The sequence below is a fragment of the Panthera pardus genome, unplaced genomic scaffold (assembly GCF_024362965.1).
Source record: "Panthera pardus isolate Hobbes unplaced genomic scaffold, ASM2436296v1 HiC_scaffold_17, whole genome shotgun sequence".
NCBI lineage: Eukaryota > Metazoa > Chordata > Mammalia > Carnivora > Felidae > Panthera > Panthera pardus.
This window is the reverse complement of record NW_026526732.1, coordinates 32,361,628-32,387,624: the sequence shown is the minus strand read 5'-3', so window position 1 is coordinate 32,387,624 and position 25,997 is coordinate 32,361,628. Positions and strand designations below refer to the sequence as shown.

Below are 25,997 nucleotides of genomic sequence, written 5' to 3'. Positions count from 1 at the left end.
CGCTGGGCTCTGTGCTAAGCATGGAGCCTGCTTAAAATTCTCTCTCCCTCTCTCTCCGCCCCTCTCCGCTCACTCTCTCTCAAAATAAACAAATAAACTTTAAAAAAAAGTATTAAAAAAACACTCAAAACTCAACAGTAAAAACAAAAAAATAACCCAATTAGAAAAAGAGTGAAGAAACACATCACTAAAGAAGAAATATAGGCACCAAGAAGCACATGAAAAGATGTTCAATATGATCAGCCTTTGGTGAAGTATAAAATAAAACCACCAGATCACCACACACCTATCAGAATAGCTAAAATAAAAATTAGTGACATCACCAAATGCCCATGAGGAAGTGAGGAAACTGGGTCATTCAAACATTGCTGGTGGGAATGTAAACTGGTTACAGCCACTCTGGCAAACAGTTTGATAATTTCTTAAATACTAAACATTCAATTACCATATATGACTCAGCGATTTCACTGCTGGGCATTTATCCTAGGAAAATGAAGACTATGTTTATACAAAAACCTGTATACAAATGAACATAGCAACTTTATTTGTAACAGCTCAAACTGACCAGAGATCCTTCAGCTGGTAAACGGCTAAACACACCGTGATACATCCATACCATGGAACACTACTCAATACCAAAATAGGAAGGAACTATCAGATGCACTTGACCCACAAAATAAGCAGTGTGAATCTCCAAGAGAATTATGCTGAGTGAAAAAAGCTAATCCCAAAGTGTTACATACTGTAATATTCCAATTATATAATATTATTGAAATAACAAAATTATAAAGGTAGAGAACAGATTATGGTTGGAAGGAGCGGGTGGGGGCGGGAGCAAAGTAGGTGTGGCTGTAAAAGGGCAACAGGAGGCGTCTTTGTGTTTGAATGTTGTAAATGGAAATTTTCTACACATTGACTTTATCGATGCCATTATCCTGGGTGTGATAGTATAGTTTTGCACAGTTACCACGGGGTAAACTGGGTGGAGGGTACATGAGAGGGATCTCTGTACTGTTTTTTTTTCTTTTTTTTACAACTAGTTATCTCAAAACGAAAGCATGCTAATAAAATAGTAGCATTAAACATGTTTTACATTGTATAGAATGGCCTCTTCATTTTCAACGTCCATGCCATTCCAAAGCAACGTATTGGTCAGTTGCCTCCATTCCAGGCTTGAGGAGTTTAATGGAACATAGAAAACTTCTCAATTACTAAGAGCTATATTTGATCATAGATCAGGAAAAGACACAACTGGGAAGTCCAAATTTAGAATAAATGCTATCTTACTGCATCCAAGATAGAACGAATTTAAATGATATATGATGGTTACCTTATTGAATTGTGGCATCCTTCCCACCACAAAGTAGTAATTAAATCTTAAAAGGTTATGGTAACCTTTGGGGAGCTTATAACATTAAGTCTGGCACTGAAAATAGGTCAGATGTGGTCTGGTACACTGAGAACGCCTTTAAATGAATTTAAAATGACCACAGCACCTGGGTTTGGAAGAATGAAATAAAATACAATATTCTCCACTACATTAGACTTTGGCTGTTTATTTCTGGAATCTGCCTTGATTCGAAAGCTTTTCATGATCAGTGGTCTTCGGCTATGCAAGTTACTAGAAGCTTGTATCTTGGTCTTGGGTTAAATCTCTCATTTCTAGAGATGTAAACTTGGTTCTCTTTACCTGCTCTGGCTTCGGTCTGTCAGACCTGCCATTACACAGTGGTATGCAACTTTCAGAAGGTGTCAGAAACTGAAGCTCGTACCAGTAAATCCTCACTGAGGATAACCAGCTGCATTTCTAAGTTTTCCACTGATGCTAACAGGTTTTGGAGTTAGCAACTACTGTTTAGCAGTACTTACCGTAAACACTTAAAAATCTGTACTTTGGGTTTGCCAGAGTGGGAATTAGTGCCCTTTCAAGTTTATTTAAAGACTCAGTTCAGTTCTAGCAGACTCCCTCTCAAACAAGTAGGGGTGTTATGCACGTAACGACTGCACAGGAAATCTGGTTTTGCCTTCCACCACTTACATTTGAAGGAGAAATGCCATCGCTACACAAAACCTACAGGAATCCCACTCTGAGTAATTAAGTGACCAACCTCTTAAAAATCTGCCAGAAGCAGCGGTGTCTATAAAAATCTATCTAGTGGGTCAGTTATTTAGTTCTATTTCTGCACTTAAAATGAGGATTATTTGGAGAAAAAGATATCATGTAATTTTCTGTTAACTAAGTAAGTGCCAAAACGTAGGATTAAAATGGCCATTTTGATGCATTTGAATTATGAGAAAATGGGTTAACAGGAGAAAATATCGTTGCATTCTGTCAAAGAAGTGGTAGTGTAGCTCTTTTCGGGCTCCTGCTGGTGAAAATTTTGCTAAGTGTTTCCTTGCTTGAGACATCAGGCTGTTCAAACCTTATGGTGGACGGAAGAGGTCTGGGATCCACAGGGCAGGGTTTCATTTTCTTAAGTGAATCATGAAAATACACAAACGATCTTTTTTTTTTTTTCTGGGAAAGGAGGCTGCCTGATAATGTTCTTTACTGGTAATGAGAATTTTTCATTATCTTTAAACGAACCAAAAATGTCATTTAACTCATAACTTGCCCAAACAACTAAATCCCATTTTAATTTATTTTTTTGCAGCAACCTGGTAATGTATAAACAGTAGTCGTTTCTGACTTAAAAAAAAAAGTAAATCCTGAATACATTGCCCTTGTAAATTGTTCTTTACTATTAAGGTGGACAAGAACTTTTTTCTTTATACAGGTTTTATCTTTTATTGTGTTCTTTTTTCTACATGAAGAAACAAAACATTACAGCAACTAGAAATATTATTCCACACTTTTCTTGCTAAACCACAGACTGATTTTGTGGAACAAAAGGTCTTCAAAAATCACGTTTCATTATAAATTTGTCCAAAAAGGTTGATATTCAAAATGCTGCTTTTGTGTGTACAAAATTCTACATTAAAAAAAAAAAAAAAAAGCAGCAAAGACCGTGAAGGATCCAGGGGCAGCCTTCTTGCAAGTGCAGCGTTCTGTCGACGACGCAGATGCCGTTGCTGGGCCCGCGGGGGGGCTCCGGGGGCCTGACTCCAGACGCTGCCTTCGTGGTTTGCTGTCTTCAGCCAAGCCCCATCTGTGCCCACATGTATACTTTTCTAGAGTTGATCCCATGCCTACTAAAGACAAGCTGCTTTACGCTGCGATGGCACTCGTTATTCCTTTGCCAGCAATCACTGTGTAAAACCCAAACACGTTCCTACTTAACGGCCGGTACAACAAACACTTTATGCCACACTGTCGCTCAATGTAAGCACAGAGGCTGGTTAATCTCAATCTGCGTTGCTCGACAATGTCTTTGGAGGACGTTAAAATGAACAGTATGTGTCACCTGATGAGGAAGCTTCTTCATGAAGGTTTCAGACTCAGTTGGACTCAGATTCAAATAAGTAGACAGTCCTACCAACTACTCCCATTTTATTGTCCACAGTGTAAGCTTCACCTTCCAAAGCGATTCTAAAACTAACCTAAAGGAAACCTCAAGAACCTGAAAACCTTTGCTATTATTGTACTATGTTTTTCGTTTTATATTTTCAAATCGAGACTATTCTTTGTGTTACAAGCATTCCGGGGTAAAATTTTCCCTCAAAGTCAATATTTCTCAAAAGAATGCAAGCCGCTACAGTTCCTGTTTTTAATCACTGATCTGTGTCCCAGTTAAAATAATTTATAAAATATTACTTTAAATGAAGGTGCTAAAACCAGTCAAAAAATATTAAGTACTTTTGCTATCACTGGGAACTCACCATGAAGTGAACAGAATAAGTGAATGTGCTTATATGAGAATAAACATTTTATCAAGTACAACCCTGGCAAAAAATTGAGCTGACTTGTGGGAGCCATTGGGAGTTTTATGTAGCTGTAAGATACTGGCTTCTCACACGAAACAGCACACTTCTTTCACGTTCAAGCAGGTCTGGTGGGCTTGCACTGACCTCAGATCAGGTAGTATTTGTACAAATTCCCCTGCATAGCCCATCTTGTTCACTAAAGCAAGCTGATTTGGGAAACAGAGTCTCAAAGCTTCCAATCACTCACTCACAAGAACGTTTTCTACAGTCTCCTGTAGGAAAACAATGGGAGTTTTGCTGACATGCAAGGCAGCTCTTACTAGTAGCAAAACTTTTAAAGGTTGCCAAAATAAAACACTTTGAGTAAACTGGTACTCCAGAAAGACAGAAGGGCTGCTGTGTGGTTATGTCAAGTGCTGGTCCCACCAAAGCAGAGTCCTCACAAAGTAGAACTATCCAGACACTTTTAAAATCATCTTTATTCTGGTTGCAAAGACACGCTTTTTACTTAATTATTTTATTTGTTCCCATTTGGAGTCTCATAGCTTGCCATGTAAAACACTGACTTCACTATCAAACTGCTATATAAGAACATTGTTATAAAATACAAACTATAAACTAAGACAAACTTCTTTACAGTATTCAGATTAGTGCATCAAAACAACATTGATTTAAAAAGGCAAGTGGTTAATTGGCAAACATCCAAATTGTTTTCTAATGGAGGATGGTACAAAATGGTATGCAAGGTAAACATTAAATTTTAAGTGTTAGTGCTCAAAAACAACAATTCTGGGAAAGTTGCTCCCCCAAAGTAATTCTGACCCAAGGATATACATGTAGCCATAATTCTGAAGGATTTCAGGGAAGGTAATTAATTTTCCATCCTAATAGCTGTGGAAGTACACAGCAGAATAACAAGTTGTGTCTCCAGATTTCTAACATAGTATGAACTGATTTTTCATACTCTTCCTCCAAATTACATTTAACATTTATAGTGACTACACATACCCCAGCAAACATCAGACTTAAACAGGTCCTATGCAAAAACAATTATCCTTAGTATTTTACTAGGCAATCTACAGCAAAAGTTTAATATATACACATCAGGAGGATGAGATATTCTAGGAAATTACTCACTGATTTCATTTAGAGTAAACGAAGGTCTTAAGAGAAAACCAACAATAAAAGTTAAATAGATAATTTGTGCTGTTATGAACCAGAAAACGAAAGAAAACAAACCACCACAAACAGGTGGGTTAATTTTCCCTACGTTACTGGGAATATTTCCTCTGCTGGCCCATATCAAAATTAAATTTGACATTTTTAATTGAAGTCACACAAATCTGGGCGCATGTCACTCTGTGACAGAGACAGATGCACACAGAACACGAACACACACACACACACACACACACACACACACACACACACCTTTAAATTTACTGATTCCAAAAGCTAAGTCAACAGGGCAAATAAATTATAAATGAAAAGCATATACATCGTGGACAAAACCTCAGAGTTACTAGATTGAAAAGCACAGAAGTTACGCCAGCAGTGATACCAAGAAAACTTTCAGTATTAGAAAATATCAGATTGAATCTAAAAGAAACTTCCCCCTGCCAAATAAAAATAACAAAGTATGGGAGCCATCCTTTATGCAGTAGCTTTAGAATAATAATAATAATAAAAAAAAATGATTACAGGAATCTTCGTACATAATTTAGAGAATGTAGTGCAACAGTGTGCTCCTTTATAATTCAGCCTTTCACTCTCCATATGATGAGACCGAGAATTACAAGTCCGATGACAATGATAAAAATGATGATGCACAGGGTTTTTCTGGATTTGCGCTACAGATGCAAAAACAAAAAAACATGTTTATATGTGTAGGGGAGCATCTCTATAGCAACTGAAAAATCATTTGGTTCATTTCTAGAGTAAAACCAATAGTAATTAACTGCCCTCAGATTTTTGGCTATACTTTTTTGCTTCTCCAAAATCTCTTCAAATACAAATGGCACTATTCTTTCAAAAAATAGTCTTCTTAAATTAGTGGTTTAATTCAGGGGCTAATCATTCAACCTTTATTGGTCATTTTTCTGGGCTTAAAAAAGAGATGCAAATAGGTTACTGACTTAAAAAGACTGAGGTTACCTATGCGTAAAAACTAAGAACAGCTTAAAAGCTTACACATTTTAAAATTTTTATCAAAGAGTTGCTCTTCAAAATGAGTTCTCTGAAAATATCAACAAACATGAATGTTTGGCAATTTTTCCTGAAGTATTAGTTTCCAAAATTCCCATTCTTCAATATCAACAGAAACTGCATGAAAAATCTCAACATACAAATAAAAACCAAACAGCTAAAAAGTTATAATACAGTCATTTAAAATACAAAGGTTAAAAGTTTTGTTCCGTTCTTCATTTCTGGCCCAGCTGTAGATTTCCAGATTTCTTTAATGGCTTGCGTATCTCACAGCAACATGCAGGAATCCTTTTTCTTACAAAGTAAAAAAATCTGTAAATTTTCTTTGTGTCGACTAGGAGTACCATAAAATTTCCAGAAAGATAGGTTTCTGTGAAATTCTCCTGAAAACTATAATGACTTTCTGTATACCACATAGTCAGCAACTTTTTCAACTGAATATTCCTCATAAATGAAGCACGATTTCTCTGAAGTTTCAGCAGCATCCTGCCTACGTATTTTCCCCAGACTCCATGTGAGTACCACAGACACAAGTATAATACACCTTTAAGAACAATCACAGGCTCCCCACTACAGGACATCTGCGCCCAGGGCACCCTCGCTAGCGTGGGGTGGGGGGTAGGGTACTGCAGCGATAAGAGCCTCTATCAGCTGCCCTTCCACTCAGGGTTCACCCACACTATTGAGAAGTGCCGTATTTTGCAGAGACATGACTTTAATACCAAGGCCTCCAAAGAGAACTGGAGGGAAGCTGCTTTTCTCCCCAGTGCTTGTGCTGCATGGCTCTTTCGTTCTCCCTCCAGGGCCCGTGGGGTTAAGTATGGGCAGCTCCAGATACGGAGGTGAGAAGATGTGCTCCTTTTCCCCAGGGTGGAGGTAGGCTGGCCCTTCCCCAAGGGGAAAGTAAAACTTGGAGACATATCTACACCCCTCCAAAATCCAAAAGCAAAACAACATGGCAGGTAAGCCTAGTTACTGATACATCCTGCTAACCGCTATGTTTTGAGCAGTTGTAACCTAGCATCTGTGGCTATGCGGGTGTGTTCAACTATTTATGAATGATACCTCCAGTCTGTGACATTAATTCTGCTGAGCCACACACCTGAATCACTGGCCCACAGAAGGTAAAGGTGAGTGACAGTTACTGCACCATTGAATACAACGGGCTGTAACTCAGCAATTTCTACAGAGCTTCATTGTTCTCAATGTATCACCAAGGATGCAGTGGTTTGTCTAGTGGAAAACGGCACTGCAACGAAAGGAAACTTCTGGGGTTAGTAACAAAAGTGAAAAGCAACTGAAAATACCTAAGATGGTGACAATATCTTAGATATTTTATAAGAAGGCAATAAGGTCTGAGAAAATAATTATAAACAACGACAAAAAAGGGAGTTTTAAAAGGGCCTTATCCTTATTGTCTTCATATCATAAGCTATATGAATAGCTCATGGTCCTAATGTTGGTGGAGTACTTTCACATACTTTCTGTTTGTCACATATAGAGGGACTCCCTGTATTAACCTGATTCACATAAGAGATCAATTCATTCCTGAAGGGTCTGCTGAATGTGGACAGAATACCTAGTGATCAGGGGCACTCCAAGTGAATATATTGCCATAGGAATTAAGAGAACTCTCTAGAACAAAGATCTTTGCCTCCTTGGTGCAGAAAGTCACGGACCAAAAAAAAAAAAAAAAAACAAGGCTGAAAGGAAAGAGTGAGAGAAACAAAGGGTGAGGGCTGGCATCAGAGATCACCAGCTGTGAGAAATGCCTAGAGGTATCTCCTGCTCCCCTCAGGACTCTAAACACTGAATTTCCTATCCCTGTGGGCCACAATTCTGGTTCAACCCTGGGAACAGACAGGCTATTTTTTTTTTTTTAATGTTTATTTATTTTTGAGACAGAGAGAGACAGAGCATGAACGGGGGAGGGGCAGAGAGAGGGAGACACAGAATCTGAAACAGGCTCCAGGCTCTGAGCTGTCAGCACAGAGCCCAACGCGGGGCTCGAACTCATGGACCGTGAGATCATGACCTGAGCCGAAGTCGGCCGCTTAACCGACTGAGCCACCCAGGCGCCCCAAGACAGGCTATTTTTTATACTGACCAGGTATCTGACCTGTCTTCCATGGGATTTTAAACTTGAACATCTCCAGCTACTTTACACCCGACTGATCTCTCGATCTCTCTCTCTCTCACACACACAGAGCTGAAACTCAAAGTTATGAGGTAATTTACTGCAGTAAATATTACCTGATATTCTGCTGCTCTTGACAGCTGCTGGTTTGCTTGCTGAACGTGCACCTCCGCGTTTTCCACGTTGGCTTCTATGCTATCTTTAAAAGAAAAGAGACATACAGAGATGCAAAACTGCTAGACGGGTGCTGATGCCCCAGTAAGAGAGCTGCACACGTCACAAGATTTCATTCAACGTAAGATCAACCATGTTCACTATTCAAATGTTAACATTAGCAGTATGTGGGTGAAGTCAAAATTTTTGTTAAATTGGCTGTGACTCTTCCCTGCACTATTTCTCAAATGATCCAAATGACACACAAATATTTGAAAAGAAACTGGATCATCTTCACTACAACACAGCCCCAGGTCTACCTGGTTACCCCCGAAGTGTACTATTTAGTCTGCGGGCTCCAATGGCCAATGCGGTACTAAACATCTAACAACTGTTCCTGAGGGTAAACAGAGTATCGAAAACCAGCACTTGCTCTGTGGTCATCATCAAGCTACTTCTGTGCTGAAACCCAGCCCCCCTGGGGAACCCATGAGCCTTCGTAAGTTCTGCTTCCCTAGCTGCTCTGGCCTACAGGTGGAAATGGGGTCACCCTGCAGCACGAGATCACTGCCTCTCCCTCCTCCCTACCAACTCTCAAAAGGAGAGCTCATGCTTGCAAATGCATCCAACCCCCTTGTAGCAAACATGGTCTTTCCTTCATTCTTGGAATATTTTAGCTCTAGATTCACTTTGACGCTTCTCCTGTTATACAACTGGAGATTTCACCAGCCAATTGTTGACCTGCTAATACTCAGCCTTCTCAGTGCCCTGACCACACATTTTCAATGACTTTGCCTATTCTCCTTTTCCGGGCACCGACCTCCATGATTGTATCCCAAACCTTATCACGACCAATAACTGCAGTTTCTCTATAAACTCAGTTCCACACCTCAGTCTCTGAGCATCATGTGACCTTTACAGCACACTCTTTTGAAAACCATGACTTCACTGACCCTAGCACTATGTCACTGTCCCTCAACACACTGCCTGTCCTCACTTTCCTCCTTACCCAGCTGAGATCCCCAGGGCTACCACTTGCCCACACTTTCTTACATTCACCCTTGGCTCCCTTGCCACCTACTTTAGTCAGATTTATGTGACAAAACCCCAACCTGAACCCTTGCAGCTGACCATGGGAGCAAAAAACCGAACTGACATTAATTTATTTCACCTCAAATTCCTGCCTGCCAAGCAAACCTACCTCATTTCAACATATCCAAAAATTGTTGATTCCTAGCCCTCTATACTAGCTGGAGTTACAGATTCCTACATCTTAGAAAATGGCAACATCATTGTTTTCCTGGGCTTGGCTAAAACCTTAAAGAAAGAGTTGTCCTTGAATTAATTCTGCCTCATATCCACATCCAGCCAGTCAGTAAATCCTTTTGGTTTTACATTTTAAAACTATCCAGAATTCCACTACCTCTCACCACTTTGCTACTTCCATCTTTTTTATTTTATTTTATTTTATTTTATTTTATTTTATTTTATTTTATTTTATTTTATTTTATTTTATTTTATGAGGAGAACATTAGCAGGGGAGAGGGACAGAAGGAGAGAGAAAGAGGGAGAACGAGAGGGAGGGAGGGAGGGAGGGAGGGGGAAGGGGAGTGGAGAACCTTCAGACTCCATGCTCAGTGCGTGTATCATGCTCAATTTGTATCAAGTTGCTTGATTTGCGAATATTGAACCACCCTTGCAAACCGGGAATAAATCCCACTTAATCATGGTGAATGGCTTTTTTTTTTTTTTAAATTTACATCCAAATCAGTTAGCATATAGTGCAACGATTTCAGCAGTAGATTCCTTAGTGCCCCTTACCCATTTAGCCCATCCCCCTCCCACAACCCCTCCAGTAACCCTCAGTTTGTTCTCCATATTTATGAGTCTCTTCTGTTCCGTCCCTTCCTGTTTTTATATTGTTTTTGTTTCCCTTCCCTTGTGTTCATCTGTTTCATCTCTTAAAGTCCTCATATGAGTGAAGTCATTTGATTTTTGTCTTTCTCTGACTAATTTCACTTAGCATAATACCCTCCAGTTCCATCTACGTAGTTGCAAATGGCAAGATTTCATTCTTTTTGATTGCTGAGTAATACTCCAATGTATATATAAACCACATCTTCTTTATCCATCCATCCATCGATGGACATTTGGGCTCTTTACATACTTTGGCTATTGTCAATGGTGCTGCTATAAACACGGGGGTGCATGTGTCCCTTCGAAACAGCACACCTGTATCCCTTGGATAAATGCCTAGTAGTGCAATTGCTGGGTTGTAGGGTAGTTCTATTTTTAGTTTTTGAGGAACCTCCATACTGTTTTCCAGACTGGCCGCACCAGCTTGCATTCCCATGCTGCTTCCATCTTGATCCAAGGCAACACACTGCCCACCCAGATTGCAGCGATCACCTTTTAAGTGGTCTCTTTGCTTTTAGTCTTGCCCTTTGATAGTCTGCTCTCAAACTAGTAGCCAGTGTGAGTGTTTTAAAACCTAAGTCAGGGCAGGTGCCTGGGTGGCTTGGTTGGTTGAGCATCCAATTCTTGATTTCAGCTCAGGTCACGATCCTAGGATTGTGGGATCGAGCCCCACATCGGGCTCCACACTGAGTATTGATCTGCTTAAGATTCTGCTTCTCCTTCTCTCTCCTTCTGCCCCTCTCCTCCATGTGCACTCACTCTTTCTCAAAATACAATACAATACAATACAATAAAAAAAAAAAAAACAAGTCAGATGATAACACTCTGCTCAAATCCTCCTGTGGCTTTCCATCCATTAGTAATAATAAAAGTCCTCATAATGGCTCAGGATCTTATATGATGCTGAACTTTATGATTCCTGACATCATCTCCCACTCCCTCTTACTCATTTCACTCACCAAAAGCATCAGACATGCTTCTACCTGAAGGCCTTTGCAACTGTCCTTTGCTCTGCCTAGAAGATTTTCTTTCACTTACTCCCTTATTTTCATGAAGTCTTCACTAAAATGTCACTTACCAGTAAGGTCTTACCTGACTACCCTAGAAGAGCCGTAACATTCTCTACTGCAAGCAGCCCCATCCTCCTACTTTTGCTATTTTCCCCGATAGCACTAATCAGCATTTACTTACTTTTCTTTCCTTTTATAAAAATTCTCTCTCTCCTCCAATTAGATTATAAGATTCATGAAAGCAGGGTCTTTTACCATTTGTCTAATTTCAGCTAAATCCCCAATGCCTAGATTTGTGCTTGCATATACTAGGCACTCAATAAATATTGACTGGATGAATGAAAGAACTGGTTTTTGAAATTTTATCCTGTGATCTACTGTAACTACAGAGAAGGGTAAGAATGGACACAAAACACTTATTTGTAGCAAAGTATAGGTCCAAGTATTTAAACTGAACCAAATTCAGAAAATATACTGAATGTATCTTTAGATACATCCACTGGTATCTTCATATTTCCAAATGATAAAAATGATCAGGATTTTGATCAGTCCAGATAGTTATACCTTAACTGAAAAGCTATCACATTTAAAACTTATAGGGAGTCTTAGTCACTGATTATTTTTTAAAAGAATCTATAAAAGAATGCTTACCATCTAATACAACTAAATTAATCTACCAAAAAGATAGCAGAATAAATGATTAGGCAAATAGCTACCTATTCCTTCCAATCTAAAAGATAAGATAGCATGCACAATTATAAATAGCACAAGTTTTGCAGAAAGTGCTTGGTGGGATGAGAATTAACGGGGGTTGAGATGGAAACCAGGGGTCCTGCAAATAAGTGGCAATGAGGCTATGTGGTGCCTTCCATGGTCTCTGCAGCAGCAGGTTCTTATTAGATTTAGAGACTCAAATAAATGAAGCTGGTTGATTTGATCAGTAGGAGCCAAAAAGAAGATCTGTTTTAAATAATGCCAAGGGTAATGCTTTGTCTGTTGCAGAGGCTGTGCTTTTAATACTAGGGGGTCTGAAAGAGAGAGGGGTTACTCTCGGTTGAGAAGTAACCACAGGTAGAGGCACCTGGGTGGCTCAGTCTGTTAAGCATCTGACTTTGGCTCAGCTCATGATTTTGGGGTTCACTGAGTTCGAGCCTGGTCGGACTCTGTGCTGACAGCTCAGAGCCTGGAGCCTGCTTCAGATTCCGTGCCTCCCTTTCCCTCTCGCCCCCCAGCTCATGCTCTGTCTCTTTCTTTCAAAAATAAATTTTTTTTTTAAAAAGGTGGGGGGGCACTTGGGTGGCTCTGTCGGTTAAGCATCCGACTTCAGCTCAGGTCATGATCTTGTGGTTTGTGAGTTCGAGCCCTGCATTGGGCTCTGTGCTGACAGCTCAGAACCTGGAGCCTGCTTTGGATTCTTTGTCTCCCTCTCTCTTGGGCCCTCCCCTGCTCACACACTTTCTCTCTCTCTCTCAAAAATAAAAACAAAACAAAAAAGAAGTTATCACAGGTAAATTGCTATAGACTGTTCCTACTTCAGCAGGGCTTACCTATTACATCTCCTTGCTCGTGAATCATCATTCCCAAATCTTTAAATATTTCATTAATATCCATAATATCAGCCTGAGAGAAAAAAGCACATATTATTACAATCAGAAATTCAGCCCCCAACCCACAAAAGGCAAAAATTAAGTGAGAATGCATGTAGACTTAAACCATAAATTTTGGAAATATCAGGAAACTACTTTACTATAATTAATCCTAAGTAACATGACCTTGAACAACTGTAACCAGTTCTTTAAAAGTAAGTTTGTGACGTTAAAAATACCAAACGAGGCAGCATAGAAACCAGGAATCTATGAGAGAAGGGCCCTGGGTTACTGAGTTTATGTTCATGTAATCTGGTAGTTTTGTTATCACTAGCAGTATTTCCTCACAAGAGTAAAACAAATTATTGTTAGGCTATATTTCTAGTAAAAACTTACACATCAATTTGACACTGTAAAAGTACAAAACATTAGGTATAATTTTAAAGTCTCACATTAATAAATTTGATTATGCAATGGAACAGTGATGAAGAAGTTATAAATTTACTTTTCTTTAATATCCAATAACTTTTATTTTGCCCTATTAAAGAATAAAGTTAAAATATTTTATGGGGGGGGCAATTTACATATTCATCCTGTGCCTTATTTCCCTGCCTATAAAATGGTGATGATGACAACATAGTTAACTACCTCACAGTTTTTAGGGGAACTAAATGAGATCATGCAAAAAATTGATCACATGGGGCTTGAAAACCCTTAATAAACTGTAGCTACTGTTAGCTATTATCAGCCCACCTTCTAGAGAATAGGTGGGTTCCACAAGAACTGAGGCTTACTAATCCCTTTAGAGCTCTTTGAGGTCAAGAACATGTTACAGAGAAATAAGATACGTGTCAAGCCCCTGTCCAGTCTCACTCAGGCGGGTCTGAGGTGTACCATGTGCTACAGAAGCCATCCAGGCTCCCTGAACACACATCTCTGAACTGAGATTTCCTCCATGTGAAGGACCTGCGGTGGTGACCTGACAGGATAAAAAACAAATCTGGAGACGAGGGAGGTCGGGTCTCTCATTTTAGCACAAATTCTAAAGGGATTTATTTTTTAAAAGGGAATTATTCTCATTGGTAAGAAATACCCCCACACTGATACATTTAGTTTTCTTTCCCAGCCCCTCCCCCAGAATTGTCACAAACACACTGAGAACACAGCTGCCACCCAATGGCCACACAAAGCTTACCTCAAGTTGCCTAATAGAAGATTCTCTCTCATGAATAAGGCGGAGGTCATCTTCTGTAATTTCTTCATCCTGCACCTGCACCTGAGGTTGAGCTTGGCTAACAGGCAGAATATGGAAAAAAGCAAAAAAAAAAGACTGGTATTAAAATAGTAGGAATTATTTTCCTATTTCAGAAATACGAAATAGAGTATCTTTTCTTCAAAGTCAGAGAACTGCTTAGATTTCTTAAATTTTAAGACTATAACAGAAGTATTAATCACATTTTCTCATGTTTCATTTCATTTACATTACTTTTCAGAGTTAATATTTAATTACTGGAAGCTATATTTAGCAACTGGGTATTTCTTCTTGGTTGACTTCAACCTCACATGAGGAAATAATCTACATCAAATAATAAGTCAATAACATTTATTTGGATATATCATTATTTACAAATTATTACTGCTATATTGAAATATTATATACATTATACATATATATATATATTTAATCTTTATTTTATTTATTTTGAGAGAGACAGAGCAAGTGAGCAGGGGAGGGGCAGAGAGAGAGGAGGAGCGAGAGGATGTGAAGCAGGCTCTTGCACTGTCAGTGCAGAGCCTGAGGTGGGGCTCGAACTCACGAACCATGAGATCATGACCTGAGTTGAAATCAAGAGTCGGACACTTAACCGACTGAGCCACCAGGCACCCCAGCATATTTTATATATTTATATATTTTATAAATAACTATTTTGAAAAAAAGTTCAAATTTATTGCTATTTATAAATAACTGAGGATATTTAAGATATAAGAAACTGAAAGCTTTCATTCTGTTCTAGAGACCATAATATATAGAGTGAATTTGGAAAATTATCTTTTGATCAGTATGTTTTGTATTTCTTACCTTTCCCAGGATACAAGATTCCTTTCCTTTGAGGTGTCCTCAGGAAAACCACCCTGAATAATTTAGTAATAGGACAGATTGAGAAAGGGCAAAGAAAAAACACACAACACTCACACTTTCTCTTGTAATAATCTAAACTGATTTATGTACGCATGTGCACACATGGGTAGAGAAAAGAGAAATGTTCTTGTTCTAATTTTTTAGGTCAAGTGCTTCAAGTAATATTAAAATTGTATCCTAAGCTGACAAGAAAGGAATTTATTAAATATTCCAAACGGCCAAATAATAAATATTATTTGATTAAAATATAATATAGTCCTGGAACCTCTACATTAAGGAACAAGGAAACATCTTGCAATAGTTTCTAAGGGAATATAAAATTAGATTAACTAAAAATTCCACTTTAACTTATCCTTACATTTATTTTCTCTTATATTTATTTTCAATATTCACACAATAATTCACTCTGTTCATTTTCATCATTTTCATATAACCCGGGAGTAAAGTGTTCCCTGCATTAGTCCAGACAGAAAGTGACAACTTCTAGTACGAATCAATGTGGGACTGTCACTCAGGATCTGACCTCTCATCTTTTCTGACAAAATGTTCCCATATTCTTATACAGTCATCTGTAATTTTGGTTCTATATCATGGACAAAATAACTACAACATTACAGAACTACCATCCTTCTTAAAATTGAAAAACCTGAAAATAAATATTCAAATATTAATGTCCAGAATAGTCACAGATTGTTCTGACTTAAAAAAAATGCCAGTGTAGTCTTTCAAGGGAACGACATGGTCACTTTATAATGCCCCATTAAATACTTACAGATACTCTGGAACTGGCTCTTACTCGAGCAACAAACTCTTTCTCTTTCTCAGCAGCTTCCCTCTGGACCTTTTGAAAGTTTGTCAGTGATGTCGTGAATTGAGCCACTAAGCGATCCTTCTGTATTTTCCTCTGACGCTAGATGAAAGGGGAGAAACGTACTAGAATCAAACTGTGAAGTTCTAGAGAATTCGTAGAAGTTGTTTCACCACTACTTGGCTCTTTATTTTATTCTGAAATTTTCACTCACTCCCCAATTATGGGGCCTCACTGATTAACCTTCAATTACATTTCGACAGTGTGTCCAAATACTATGTATATTTACCACCTTGAGACAAAAGGTCCAAAATGCTGGATTTCTCACCTCATATTTCCATCCTAAAGACTGGGCCATGATTTTGAGATTATTTTGAAGTAGCTCCTTTTGTTTTTTTTTTAGGAAAATAAAACCTTGTACTCTTACCTAAGTAGTCACTTCCACTAAGTAATAAGCAAGGAACCAAATATGTGCCCCTAGGAAACCTCACATCTTGAATGAGTGTGCACGTCGCAAGGAGTCAGCCCTGGAAAGCCAGGAAACAATTACTCAGGAAGCATTTTCTGAGCACTTGCTTAATTATGGGTCAGGGCAACTTCATGGAAATAATTCTTGCTTTATTGAACCACAGGATACTACCTGGGCAATTAAATATAGTTTTGTGTTCTGTGAACTAATCTCAAATACAATTTTTCCCCCTTGATTTCCTTTCTAGCATAACAGTTCAAAGACTCTACAATGCATGTGATTTCTTTCACATTCAATACATCAACAATGTGTCTTAAGGCTTGATACCTGTTCGTTGGGGGTGGTGGGCAGGGATCCAAACTCTTTAATGTACTTATCTGTCTCTTTGGCAAGTTGGTTAGTATACTGCTGCTTCTGTTGCCTACAGTGAGAAAACACACATTATTGCCAAAGAGCGAAGAGATTTAAGTTACAATGCTGCCAGTTGAATCAATCCTGATGAATACTTTGATAAAAATCCCCCCCCCCTTTTTTTTATAGGCTGTCTCTAAATCTTCTCTATGAAAACAAAAATGTCCAGGTTCTATTTTTTGATAGATATTGAGCAAATATTACATGGAAAGTTCTTTACTCACACATGGCAACCAAGCTTTGAGAAATCAGTAGTCATTTAGAAAGGAAGATGACTGGAGCCAAAGGCAGACTGTGGGATGTGTGATGTTGCAGATAATTTGGGGGGTGGGGGGGAGCCTTTTGTCTGCATCCTGCAACTGGGAGGTTAGCTGAATAAATGACGAAGGTCTGTCGCCTGAGACTCTGTCCAGTTCTCAGGGCTGGAGGTACCTGTATCCTCTCCTCTTTCTCTATCTGGACATTTGTATCCTTCTACAGACTTTTAAAAAATGAGGGGAGGAGGTAATAAATAATAATATACATTTACTATTTTTTAAGTTTTCTGTGGAAAAAATAATAGCATTTCTCTGTAAAGAGAAAGCACCGTAAGAAATAAGTTATATCAGTATCTGTATGTATCTTGCTAGCTAGCTTATCAAGTAAAAAAGTCAGATTTTTTAACTAAAGAACTTGACTAAAAACAAAATAAGCTTATACTAATGTGATGCTTTACAAATTACAACATTAGTACTTCTCATTTACATTCTCTCTCATTTTAAATACCTATATGAGTCATACTTAGGATCCCGTAAAATAATGATACTATATAAGAGTATTTTAGAGCACAGATAACTGTATTTGATTGATAAGGAAGAATTACAAACTACTGTTATCTATTTACCAAGTCCACTGCCTTTAACAAACCTTTCAAAATCTTTAGGAAATGAAATACAGCTACATTTCTGAAAAGAAGACCTTACTGATATCTACTTATTCACAGTCTCCACTACCAACCTTAGCAAATATTATAACTATTAAGAATTATGTGTTCCTATTCCCTTTTAGTTTAACAAATGATGGGTTATTATTTAAACTTGGGGCATTTTTACTACCCCAACATCTCTCCACTGCAGAAAACATCAGTATAAATTAGACCTAACTATAAATTCTTCAAATTGTACTTCATAAAAAACATGATTTCCTACCATCTATCTTTGAATTTCTTGCTCTTTGCAATTTTTTCTTTTTTTTTTTTTTAAGTTTATTTATTTTGAGAGAGAGAAGAAGCACAAGATGGGGAGGGCAGAGAGAGAGTGGTGACAGCGAGAATCCCAAGCAGGCTCTACACCACCAGTGCCGAGTCCGACATGGGGCCCAGACTCCCATGAGCCACCCAGGTGTCCCTGCAATTTTTTCCTTCTATAGCTAATGTTGTTTGGGTCTCATTTACTGCATATTTATCACTTGCAATTGGGCTGTAACAACACTGAATTAAGATTTAAGATTCACGTTCAGAATAATGTTAGGCAAATCATCAAACCCGCCGAGACATATTTTCCTTACAAGCGAAACGAAAATAATTATTTTGATCTATGTATTTCACTCTAATTTTGTAAGATTCAGGTGAGAAACTGTGTAAAAATACTATAAAATCTGTAACACCACAAAATATCATTGCTGTTCTTCTAGCAGCATATTAATTTACTGAAACATGTACTGCATAACTTCATCAGAACTTTTTATTTTTTTTAAACAGAGGCTAATGCTTTCTGAAATTCAAAGATGTAGGTATAAGTGTTTAGAGGGCTAACAATTCATATTGAGTAAGTACTGGATCTAAACCAAATAAAAATCTAATCACTGAAGGAACTGTCAGCTATGGGAAGAAAATCACATAGAGAAGCTTAGAGTATCATTTTCCAAAAGCCATCAGAACAACCTATTCAGGAAGTGTAAGAAAGGCAACTAAGGAAGTTCTGCTTTGCTGGAGTAAGCTAGCTCTTCAATGAAAAACATCTGCTTACCCGGAACAAGGAAAAACCAACACAAAAGCTTGGTTCAAATAAGGTAGCTGAAAAATTTTATTAATTTTCCATTATTTCTCTGGTGAACATAACATGACATACCATCAAAGCAACCTAACAGTGTTTTTTTTTTTTTCTTTCTTTCTTTTTTGTATTAAATACTTACAGTTGTTGCCTAAGTTCAGGTGAATCTTGAGGCGTTCCAAGTTGATTCAGGGTCCTCTGTATTTCCACAGCTATTATGATGGAAAATAAATGTACAATTGTTACAAATGTTAGGGCAATAGAAATTACATTAGAAATTAATACAGGCAACTGGGCACTTAGAAAAAGAAAAATAAAGAGATGAATATAGAAAACATTGAGAAAAAATTAAAAATGAGTGGTTTATTTAAATCTAATTAGAATAATGCATTAATTTTCAAGAGGAAATTGTGTGGGGCCATTAACATGTAAAACTGCACTTATGATCCAGAAGTATTTTCTTCCCTGCCCCTCAGAACATTTAGAACAATGGCACACTTAGCTCTAACAGGCATAAAAACTGTAAGGAAAATAATTGTCAAGTTAGTAGAATATAAAATGAATGAATTATTGTTAATAAACAAGGGAGGAATAATAGAATTGAAATAATTAATTTGGAATTTTCTATGTAATAATGGAGGCAGGCAAGCATCATAAAGAATGCTGAAACCACAAAATAGTCACAGAGTCTCAAATTATCCCCACACAGATGACATTAGTTATAAAAGAGTTAACTTCATCTTAGATAAATTTGTTGCTTAAAACAAAATGATCAAATTTAGCAGCACCAATGAGACAACCCGGCAGGATAAGCTTCCTGATGGGATGCAATGAGAAGGTCATAATATGATCCATGCAATGTTTAACCTGAAACTAATCATGAGGAGAAAAAAATCGGACCAATCTAGATTGCAAGATAATCTACAAAAAAACTGGTCTAGGCTTTTAAAAATGTCATTGTCACGAAAGGGAAAAAAAAAGACAAGGCAGATGGGCTTTCCAAATTAAAGAACTAAAGCACCCATAAGGCAATGTTGGATTTTGGAGTGGAATCTAAATCGGGATAAAAAACATGCTATAAAAAAAAAAAAAATGTGGGGCAACTGAAGAATCTTGGGTTTCGATTTTGAAATTTGAATTTGGAGAGAGAGATACTAAACAAAAGTGTAAAAACGTCAACAACTGGTGAACCCAGGTAAAAGGTATAGTTCGCTGCCCTATACTTTTCTGTAGGTTTCAAACATTCAAAATTAGAAGTCAAGAGTTAAAATTCATGCTAAGCTCACAAAGTCTATAAACGCGCCAACTTTTTTTTTTTAAAGGTTATTTCTCACAAAAGGGGAGGTCCTATAGCTTTATGCATGTGTGCAGGCAAATAAAATGTCAAGTAGAAGCTGAAAATCCATCTGAAAGTAAAGAATTTACACATTTCCAAAAACAGAAAAGAAAAGAAAAGAAAAGAAAAGAAAAGAAAAGAAAAGAAAGTATGTTCACCATAGCAAACAAAAGAGACGAGCTATAATGCATATTTATTTTTGGTCACCTAATACCTAGAATTCTTAATTATATCCAGATCTTCTTGGTTATAATATCATGATCACTGAGAAGTATATCATCGCAGATCCAGTCTTAGGGAGAAAAGAACCCTGATTGTTAAAGCAATAAAACTGTTCTCAGAGTCTCTGCATTTTGCTTACCTCCACCAAGAGTAATATGGGTAATTAATAATAAGAGACCTCGTAGCAGTCATAAAAAGAAAGGCAGACTCTTAAACAAGGTATTTGTAAACAAAAGCCAGATTTAGTCAGTGCTATTTAGATTTTATAGATACTGAAATTCCTTACAAGTCAAATGTTCTAGCTGATGACCTTCCTCTCACTCTGAAACAATTCTTTTAATAACACAGTATCTTATAAAATGAAGTTAATTAGGAATGCTACCATGATGTTACTGCCTAACAGAATGCATTGAATTGAGTGCTAGATGCTTTTCATGAATGCTTTTTCATGAAGATATAAGTAAAATAAGGCCTCCTACTCTCTTGTCCAAAAAAGGGAAAGAAAGCACATCACGTAAACCCTGAGGGGAAGCAGGAGAGTAAATGCTTCAAATAAAGAGCTACAAAATTGGTCTGCTATGGGAGGGTAATCAAAAAAGCCTAAATGGAGGTGGTACTGGTAACAGTTTCAAAGTGTAAGAAATGGGACACTTCAGTCCTGGAGACTGAAACCTCCGATGCCATACCTGCATATAAATTGAAATAATTACATTACTTACTGTCTCCCTGACTTGAAAGTAAACTAGTCTTATTAGTTTTTGTATATCTAACACCCACCACATTGTTGACACTCAAGGAATATTTTATTTATTCATTCATTTTTTAAAAAGTTTACTTATTTATTTTTGAAAGAGAAAAAGATCATGAGCAGGGGAGGGGCAGAGAGAGAGAGAGACAGAGAATCCCAAGCAGACTCCATGCTGTCAGTGCAGAGCCTGAAGTGGGGCTTGAACTCACAAACCATGAGATGGTGGCCTGAGCCAAAATCAAGAGATGGACACTTAACCAACTGAGCCACAGAGGCACCCCAACACTCAATGAGTATTTTAAAAGCTGACCACAAAAGGGCATTAGAAAGAACAAATCTTATGTAAGAAAGGGTATGTATTTCTAACATAAAGCATCTGTAAGAAGGGAGTTAAGAAAAGGAAGGGTGCTCAACTAGTCATTTATTCAACATTTACTGAGTATTCACTATGTATCAGGCACAGTGGGAGGGGTTTAGTATGTCAACACTGATTCAAGGTGATCCTTTAATTTGTAGAGCTCTACACTTAAGGCTCAAAGGTATCATGTGATCTGACAAAAGGCCGATGGAAACATAGCTGAAATTACTGAATCAAGCTTAGGAGAAGTATTATGTGGCATTAGTTTAATCCTATTTTATAAACAAAAATGCTGAGAATCAGACGGAATAACTGACTTGTCCAAGAAATCAGTTATTTAGAAGAGCTAAGATTAAAAATGTAGATTTGGGGGTTTTCAAAACAATATTTTCAGTGTGCTACAAGGGCTAGAAGTAAAAGACTTTTTAAAAAAGATTACTGCATAATCTAGGTGTATGTATGCCAAAGCCAACAAGCAAGCAAACACAAAAATAAGTGTATGCTAACTTGGAATAAAGAATTGAGCTGTAAGTTTCATGGCCCTTTGGTGGATCACAAAGGCCGGTCAGCCTGGCTACAACTGATCAGGAAATAAATGCCTGTCCTTTCTTCAGATCTTATGAACTGGCAAGATTCCAGAGACCTCATTTTCAATGACTGGTGTTACCCTTTTACATCAGTGTCAGCAAATTATGGCCTGTTTTGTACTGCCTTCCAGCTCGGACTAGTTGTTACATTTTTAAAGAATTAAAAAAAAAAAAAAGCAAAACAAACAACAACAACAAAGAAGAATATGCAGGAGACCAGACATGGCCACAAAGCTGAAAATATTTACTCTCTGGCCCTTTAGAGAAAAGTTGGCCAATCCCTGTCCTAAATTAGTAAAAATTGCTAAAACTTTGTATTCACAAACTCTGAGTCAGTGTGTTACTTGAATGTACTAAGTACTCACTATGTTACTAAGCCTATGTGGTATAATATTTAACAATGTTGCAAATTTTTCACCAAGCAGGCATGTAAAGGCAGAGTTGAATTTCTGCAATTTTCAGAAAGAATAAGTAATCAGTACATCACAGGTGCTGGTTTGACAGATTATTTCAAGGGCTGCTCTTTTCTCATTAATTTAGAAAGAATTACAGTTACTTTGTTGCATACTGGAGGAAAATTTTTGCAGAGTACCCGCCAGAGTTTCATGAAACATGAAAATTAAGGAACAAATTCTTTACATAACCATAAACAGGGTCTCAAAGAAAAATTCACCTAATACACAGAGGTATGATTAAATCAAGATGCACCTCTATAAGAATGCAATGAACACATTATTTTTGCATTACCTGCACCATTACACTTCTAGAGAGGTGACTTTAAAGAATACTTCCCACTTTTCTATAACATAAAGAGAATACTACTACCTACACATCCAGAAAAGGTACATTATTATTTCCTCAAAAACAAAGCAGTCCCCTTTCTGGGTCTTACTTCAGTACAGAAGACCTATTCTATTCCACACGGGTCTGCTGCCATCTAGTGGAGTGCTTAAGAAAAATGCTCCATTGCAAAGAATAAAAATCTTTGCCATCGTAGGCAGCAGTTGGTATGAGGGGCTATGTAATGTCCCAACCTGTCAGAGGTCACTGGGGTGCGGGAGGATGCTGTCTGACCAGTGAGAGTGGCCGGCGTGAGGGAGCACCTAGGCCAGCCCTAACAGGCACATAGTGCATTCAAAGAACTATCTCCAAAAAACAGAATACGGCTATCTTCTCTTCTAAGAGTAAATATTCCCATTGCTCAACCCAAAAAACAACTCAGAATTGTAACAGCCAATCACAGAAAAAACAAAAACAAAAACAAAAAACCGTGGCTAGGAAAACCCTTGAGCAGGTGATGTTGAGACTGACTCAGTGTCAGCCACACCACACTCAGAAGTATAATGCTGACCAGCCAGCAGCCTCGGAGCCAGACAGCCTGATTTGGAAACCTGACCTCACTTCTTCCTAGCTGCTGACCTTCAGCCGTTTACCTAATCTCTCCAAGCTATCATTGCCTCAACGGTCAAACGGAGAGAAAATTACCTCTTTCTCAATTGCCATGAACTTCAACAGAAAACAATGCATGTAAGCACTTTGTACTGGATATTGTAAGAATGAACTCAATACATGGAGAACTAATGGTATGAAGGGGTTTATGTCTTTCTCCTGAAAGTCAGAAGTGAACAATAAGAAAATTCTCTTTTTTTAATGTTTATTTATTTATTCTGAGAGAGAGAGAGAGAGAGAGAGAGAGAGAGAGAATACAAGTGGGAGGGGGTGCAGGGCGGGGGGGGGGGGGGGGGGGAGAGAAAATCCCAAGCAGGCACCATGCTGATCAACTGAATCCATGATCAACGCAGGGCTTGATCTCACAACTGTGTGACCTTAGCCAAAATCAAGAGTCAGACACTCAGCCGCCCGAGCCACGCAGGCGCCCCAACAATAAGAATATTAACATATGTTAGCTAACTCATGTGAACCATGCCTTAGGAGGGTACTGAGACTTCATCATTTCTGATATAGTTACGAGAACTGCAGAGACGATGTATCAATGGACACAGAATAGTTATATCCTATAATTACAAGGGAAGAGTTGCCTGACAGTGAGAAGTACCTAGCAGTTATGTACAAATGATGTAATTGAAACTGAACTAGAAAACAACTAAATGTTGAAAGAAATAAACTGTTTTCCTCCTCCACTCTTTTCTCATCTATCAATCAATCCCTCTACCTGTTTCAAAGGGTACTTTCGAGTACTACAGAAGATGATACATATGAAAACATTTTGGAACGGCACAGACCTCTGTAAGAACGAAAGATGTTATCCTGGTAAATTTACTATAATTCAAGTTAGAACCATTAGGTTAGGTTCATTACAGAGTACAAGGTGCACAGGGTAATATATCATAAAAAATCTTATCGGCTAGTTGGAAGAAGTATCAACACAAAAAGGCTTTAAGAAATAAAAATGGAGTGACATGGGACTATTTCATATATCAAGAAAAACTAAGAAACGTGTACAGTATTATACTTCTAAAAAGTATAGGGAAATCCCCCCCAGAGAATCTGAAAGACAGCTACTAAAATAATTATGGGCTTTTTTCCAATATCCTCTCTATCTCATGCTCTGTCTTGTGACCTGGATAGGCAGCTTATCTTCTTTGTTGGTGAAAGAATTGAAGCAAACTGTGGAGACAAAAAGGGGTAAGAGGAAGATAAGGATGAGTCTTGAGCTGAGAAGCCCGCTATGGAGTCTGCGCCTCCAGAGGCCAAGCCCACTGGTTTGCTGTGCTCTCCTTCCTGAAACTAACTAGCACACCTGCAAGCTATCTCAAATTCAGAACACTCCAAATACATTTAATTTTAAATCTCTCATTGGTTTTCTTCCCAGATATTTCAAACGTAGAAAGGCATGTAGATTGACAAAATGGAAATGTAGGGTATTTTAAAGCTACTATAGATTAATAAAGAGTTAAATCTGAGGGCACAGTGCCTGGTTTGTTTTTTTTTTATGTTTATTTTTTGAGAGAGAGAGAGTGCATGAGCGGGGGACAGAAGAGAGAGAGAGAGAGGGAGAGAAGAGAATCCTACGCATGTGGGGCTCTCTAACTCACCAACTGTGAGATCATGACCCGAGCGGAAATCAAGAGTCGAAAGCTCAACCAACTGAGCCACTCAGGTGCCCCTGAGGCATGGTTCTTAAAAATAAATTACAAAATCAAGCCACTTGAAAACTGTATGTAAACAAGACTCTGGATTTCTAAGATGGCTGGAACATTACAAACTCTTCTTAGCAAAGATATTCAGTGCTAACATTTTATCACATGGATCTGCTCAGCTTACCTACTCTGAGGGAGCCTAGAATCAGAAGGAAGGAAAGCCCGGAGGCGGGTGTGGTCCCTTGAGAAGGTGATTTGTGTAAGCAGCAAACCCAGGCAAGGACTCGCCAGTGGCCAAGCCCTACTCCTCCAGCTCTCCAGCCTTCCTGACCCTCCTTTTTGACAAGCTGCCTTTCTGTCATCCACCAAATGGCCCATTAATTCTCCTTCTGCTCCAAAAGCAGCCCAGTGTTGTTAGCCATGTCATGAATTCACCTCCAGTTTGTATGGCAGTGATTTCTGAACTGTTACCTCACTCCTAATTTCTGATCCATTTGCCAAGACATTGATACTCAGATGTTGCTAAGATGGATTGAAAATGGGACATGGTATAAGTCTGTTCCTGAATCTTCCCTCTTCTTCCCTTCCGAAGCTACAGAGAACAAAAGCGGGGGGGGGGGGGGGGGAGAGGAAACCCACAAAAGTTTTGTTTTCAGAGAAATGAGGACAACAAAAACTTCTCAAAAATATATCCATGTGGCCCAAAGCAACAGAAAAGAGCAGATCCTGAGTGGGAAGCCACATGAGTGGGATCCCTAAGGAATAAAGGAGGCAGAGCTCCAAGATGTCACCAACAAGTACCCACTTCCAGAAAAGTACGCTCACATTCTGAGTGGGACCAGGAACAGGGCTGAGAAGGAACCAGACACCCTCCTGGCGGAGGAGGAAGGAGGAGCCTGGGCCCTGCTAGAGGCT

At 38.4% G+C, this 25,997-nt stretch overlaps 1 protein-coding gene across 2 annotated transcripts in view; it reads right to left on the bottom strand.

Annotated features, from left to right (window-relative positions):
• Positions 1–4,317: 4,317 nt before the first annotated feature.
• The window catches only part of STX7 (syntaxin 7), a 41,933-nt gene continuing 20,253 nt past the window's right edge, over positions 4,318–25,997 (bottom strand). The window contains exons 3-10 of one of the 2 annotated variants that reach the window (XM_019420567.2): positions 18,873–18,942; positions 16,617–16,710; positions 15,785–15,922; positions 14,953–15,005; positions 14,068–14,164; positions 12,834–12,906; positions 8,323–8,405; positions 4,318–5,714 (exon numbers count right to left, since the gene is read on the bottom strand). In XM_019420567.2, coding sequence (XP_019276112.1) covers positions 5,622–5,714; positions 8,323–8,405; positions 12,834–12,906; positions 14,068–14,164; positions 14,953–15,005; positions 15,785–15,922; positions 16,617–16,710; positions 18,873–18,942 — 701 coding nt within the window. In that variant the 3' untranslated portion in view covers positions 4,318–5,621. Of the gene's footprint in view, positions 5,715–5,734; positions 6,364–8,322; positions 8,406–12,833; positions 12,907–14,067; positions 14,165–14,952; positions 15,006–15,784; positions 15,923–16,616; positions 16,711–18,872; positions 18,943–25,997 lie in introns of those variants that run through there. The other variant, XM_019420569.2, reaches the window with a different exon arrangement.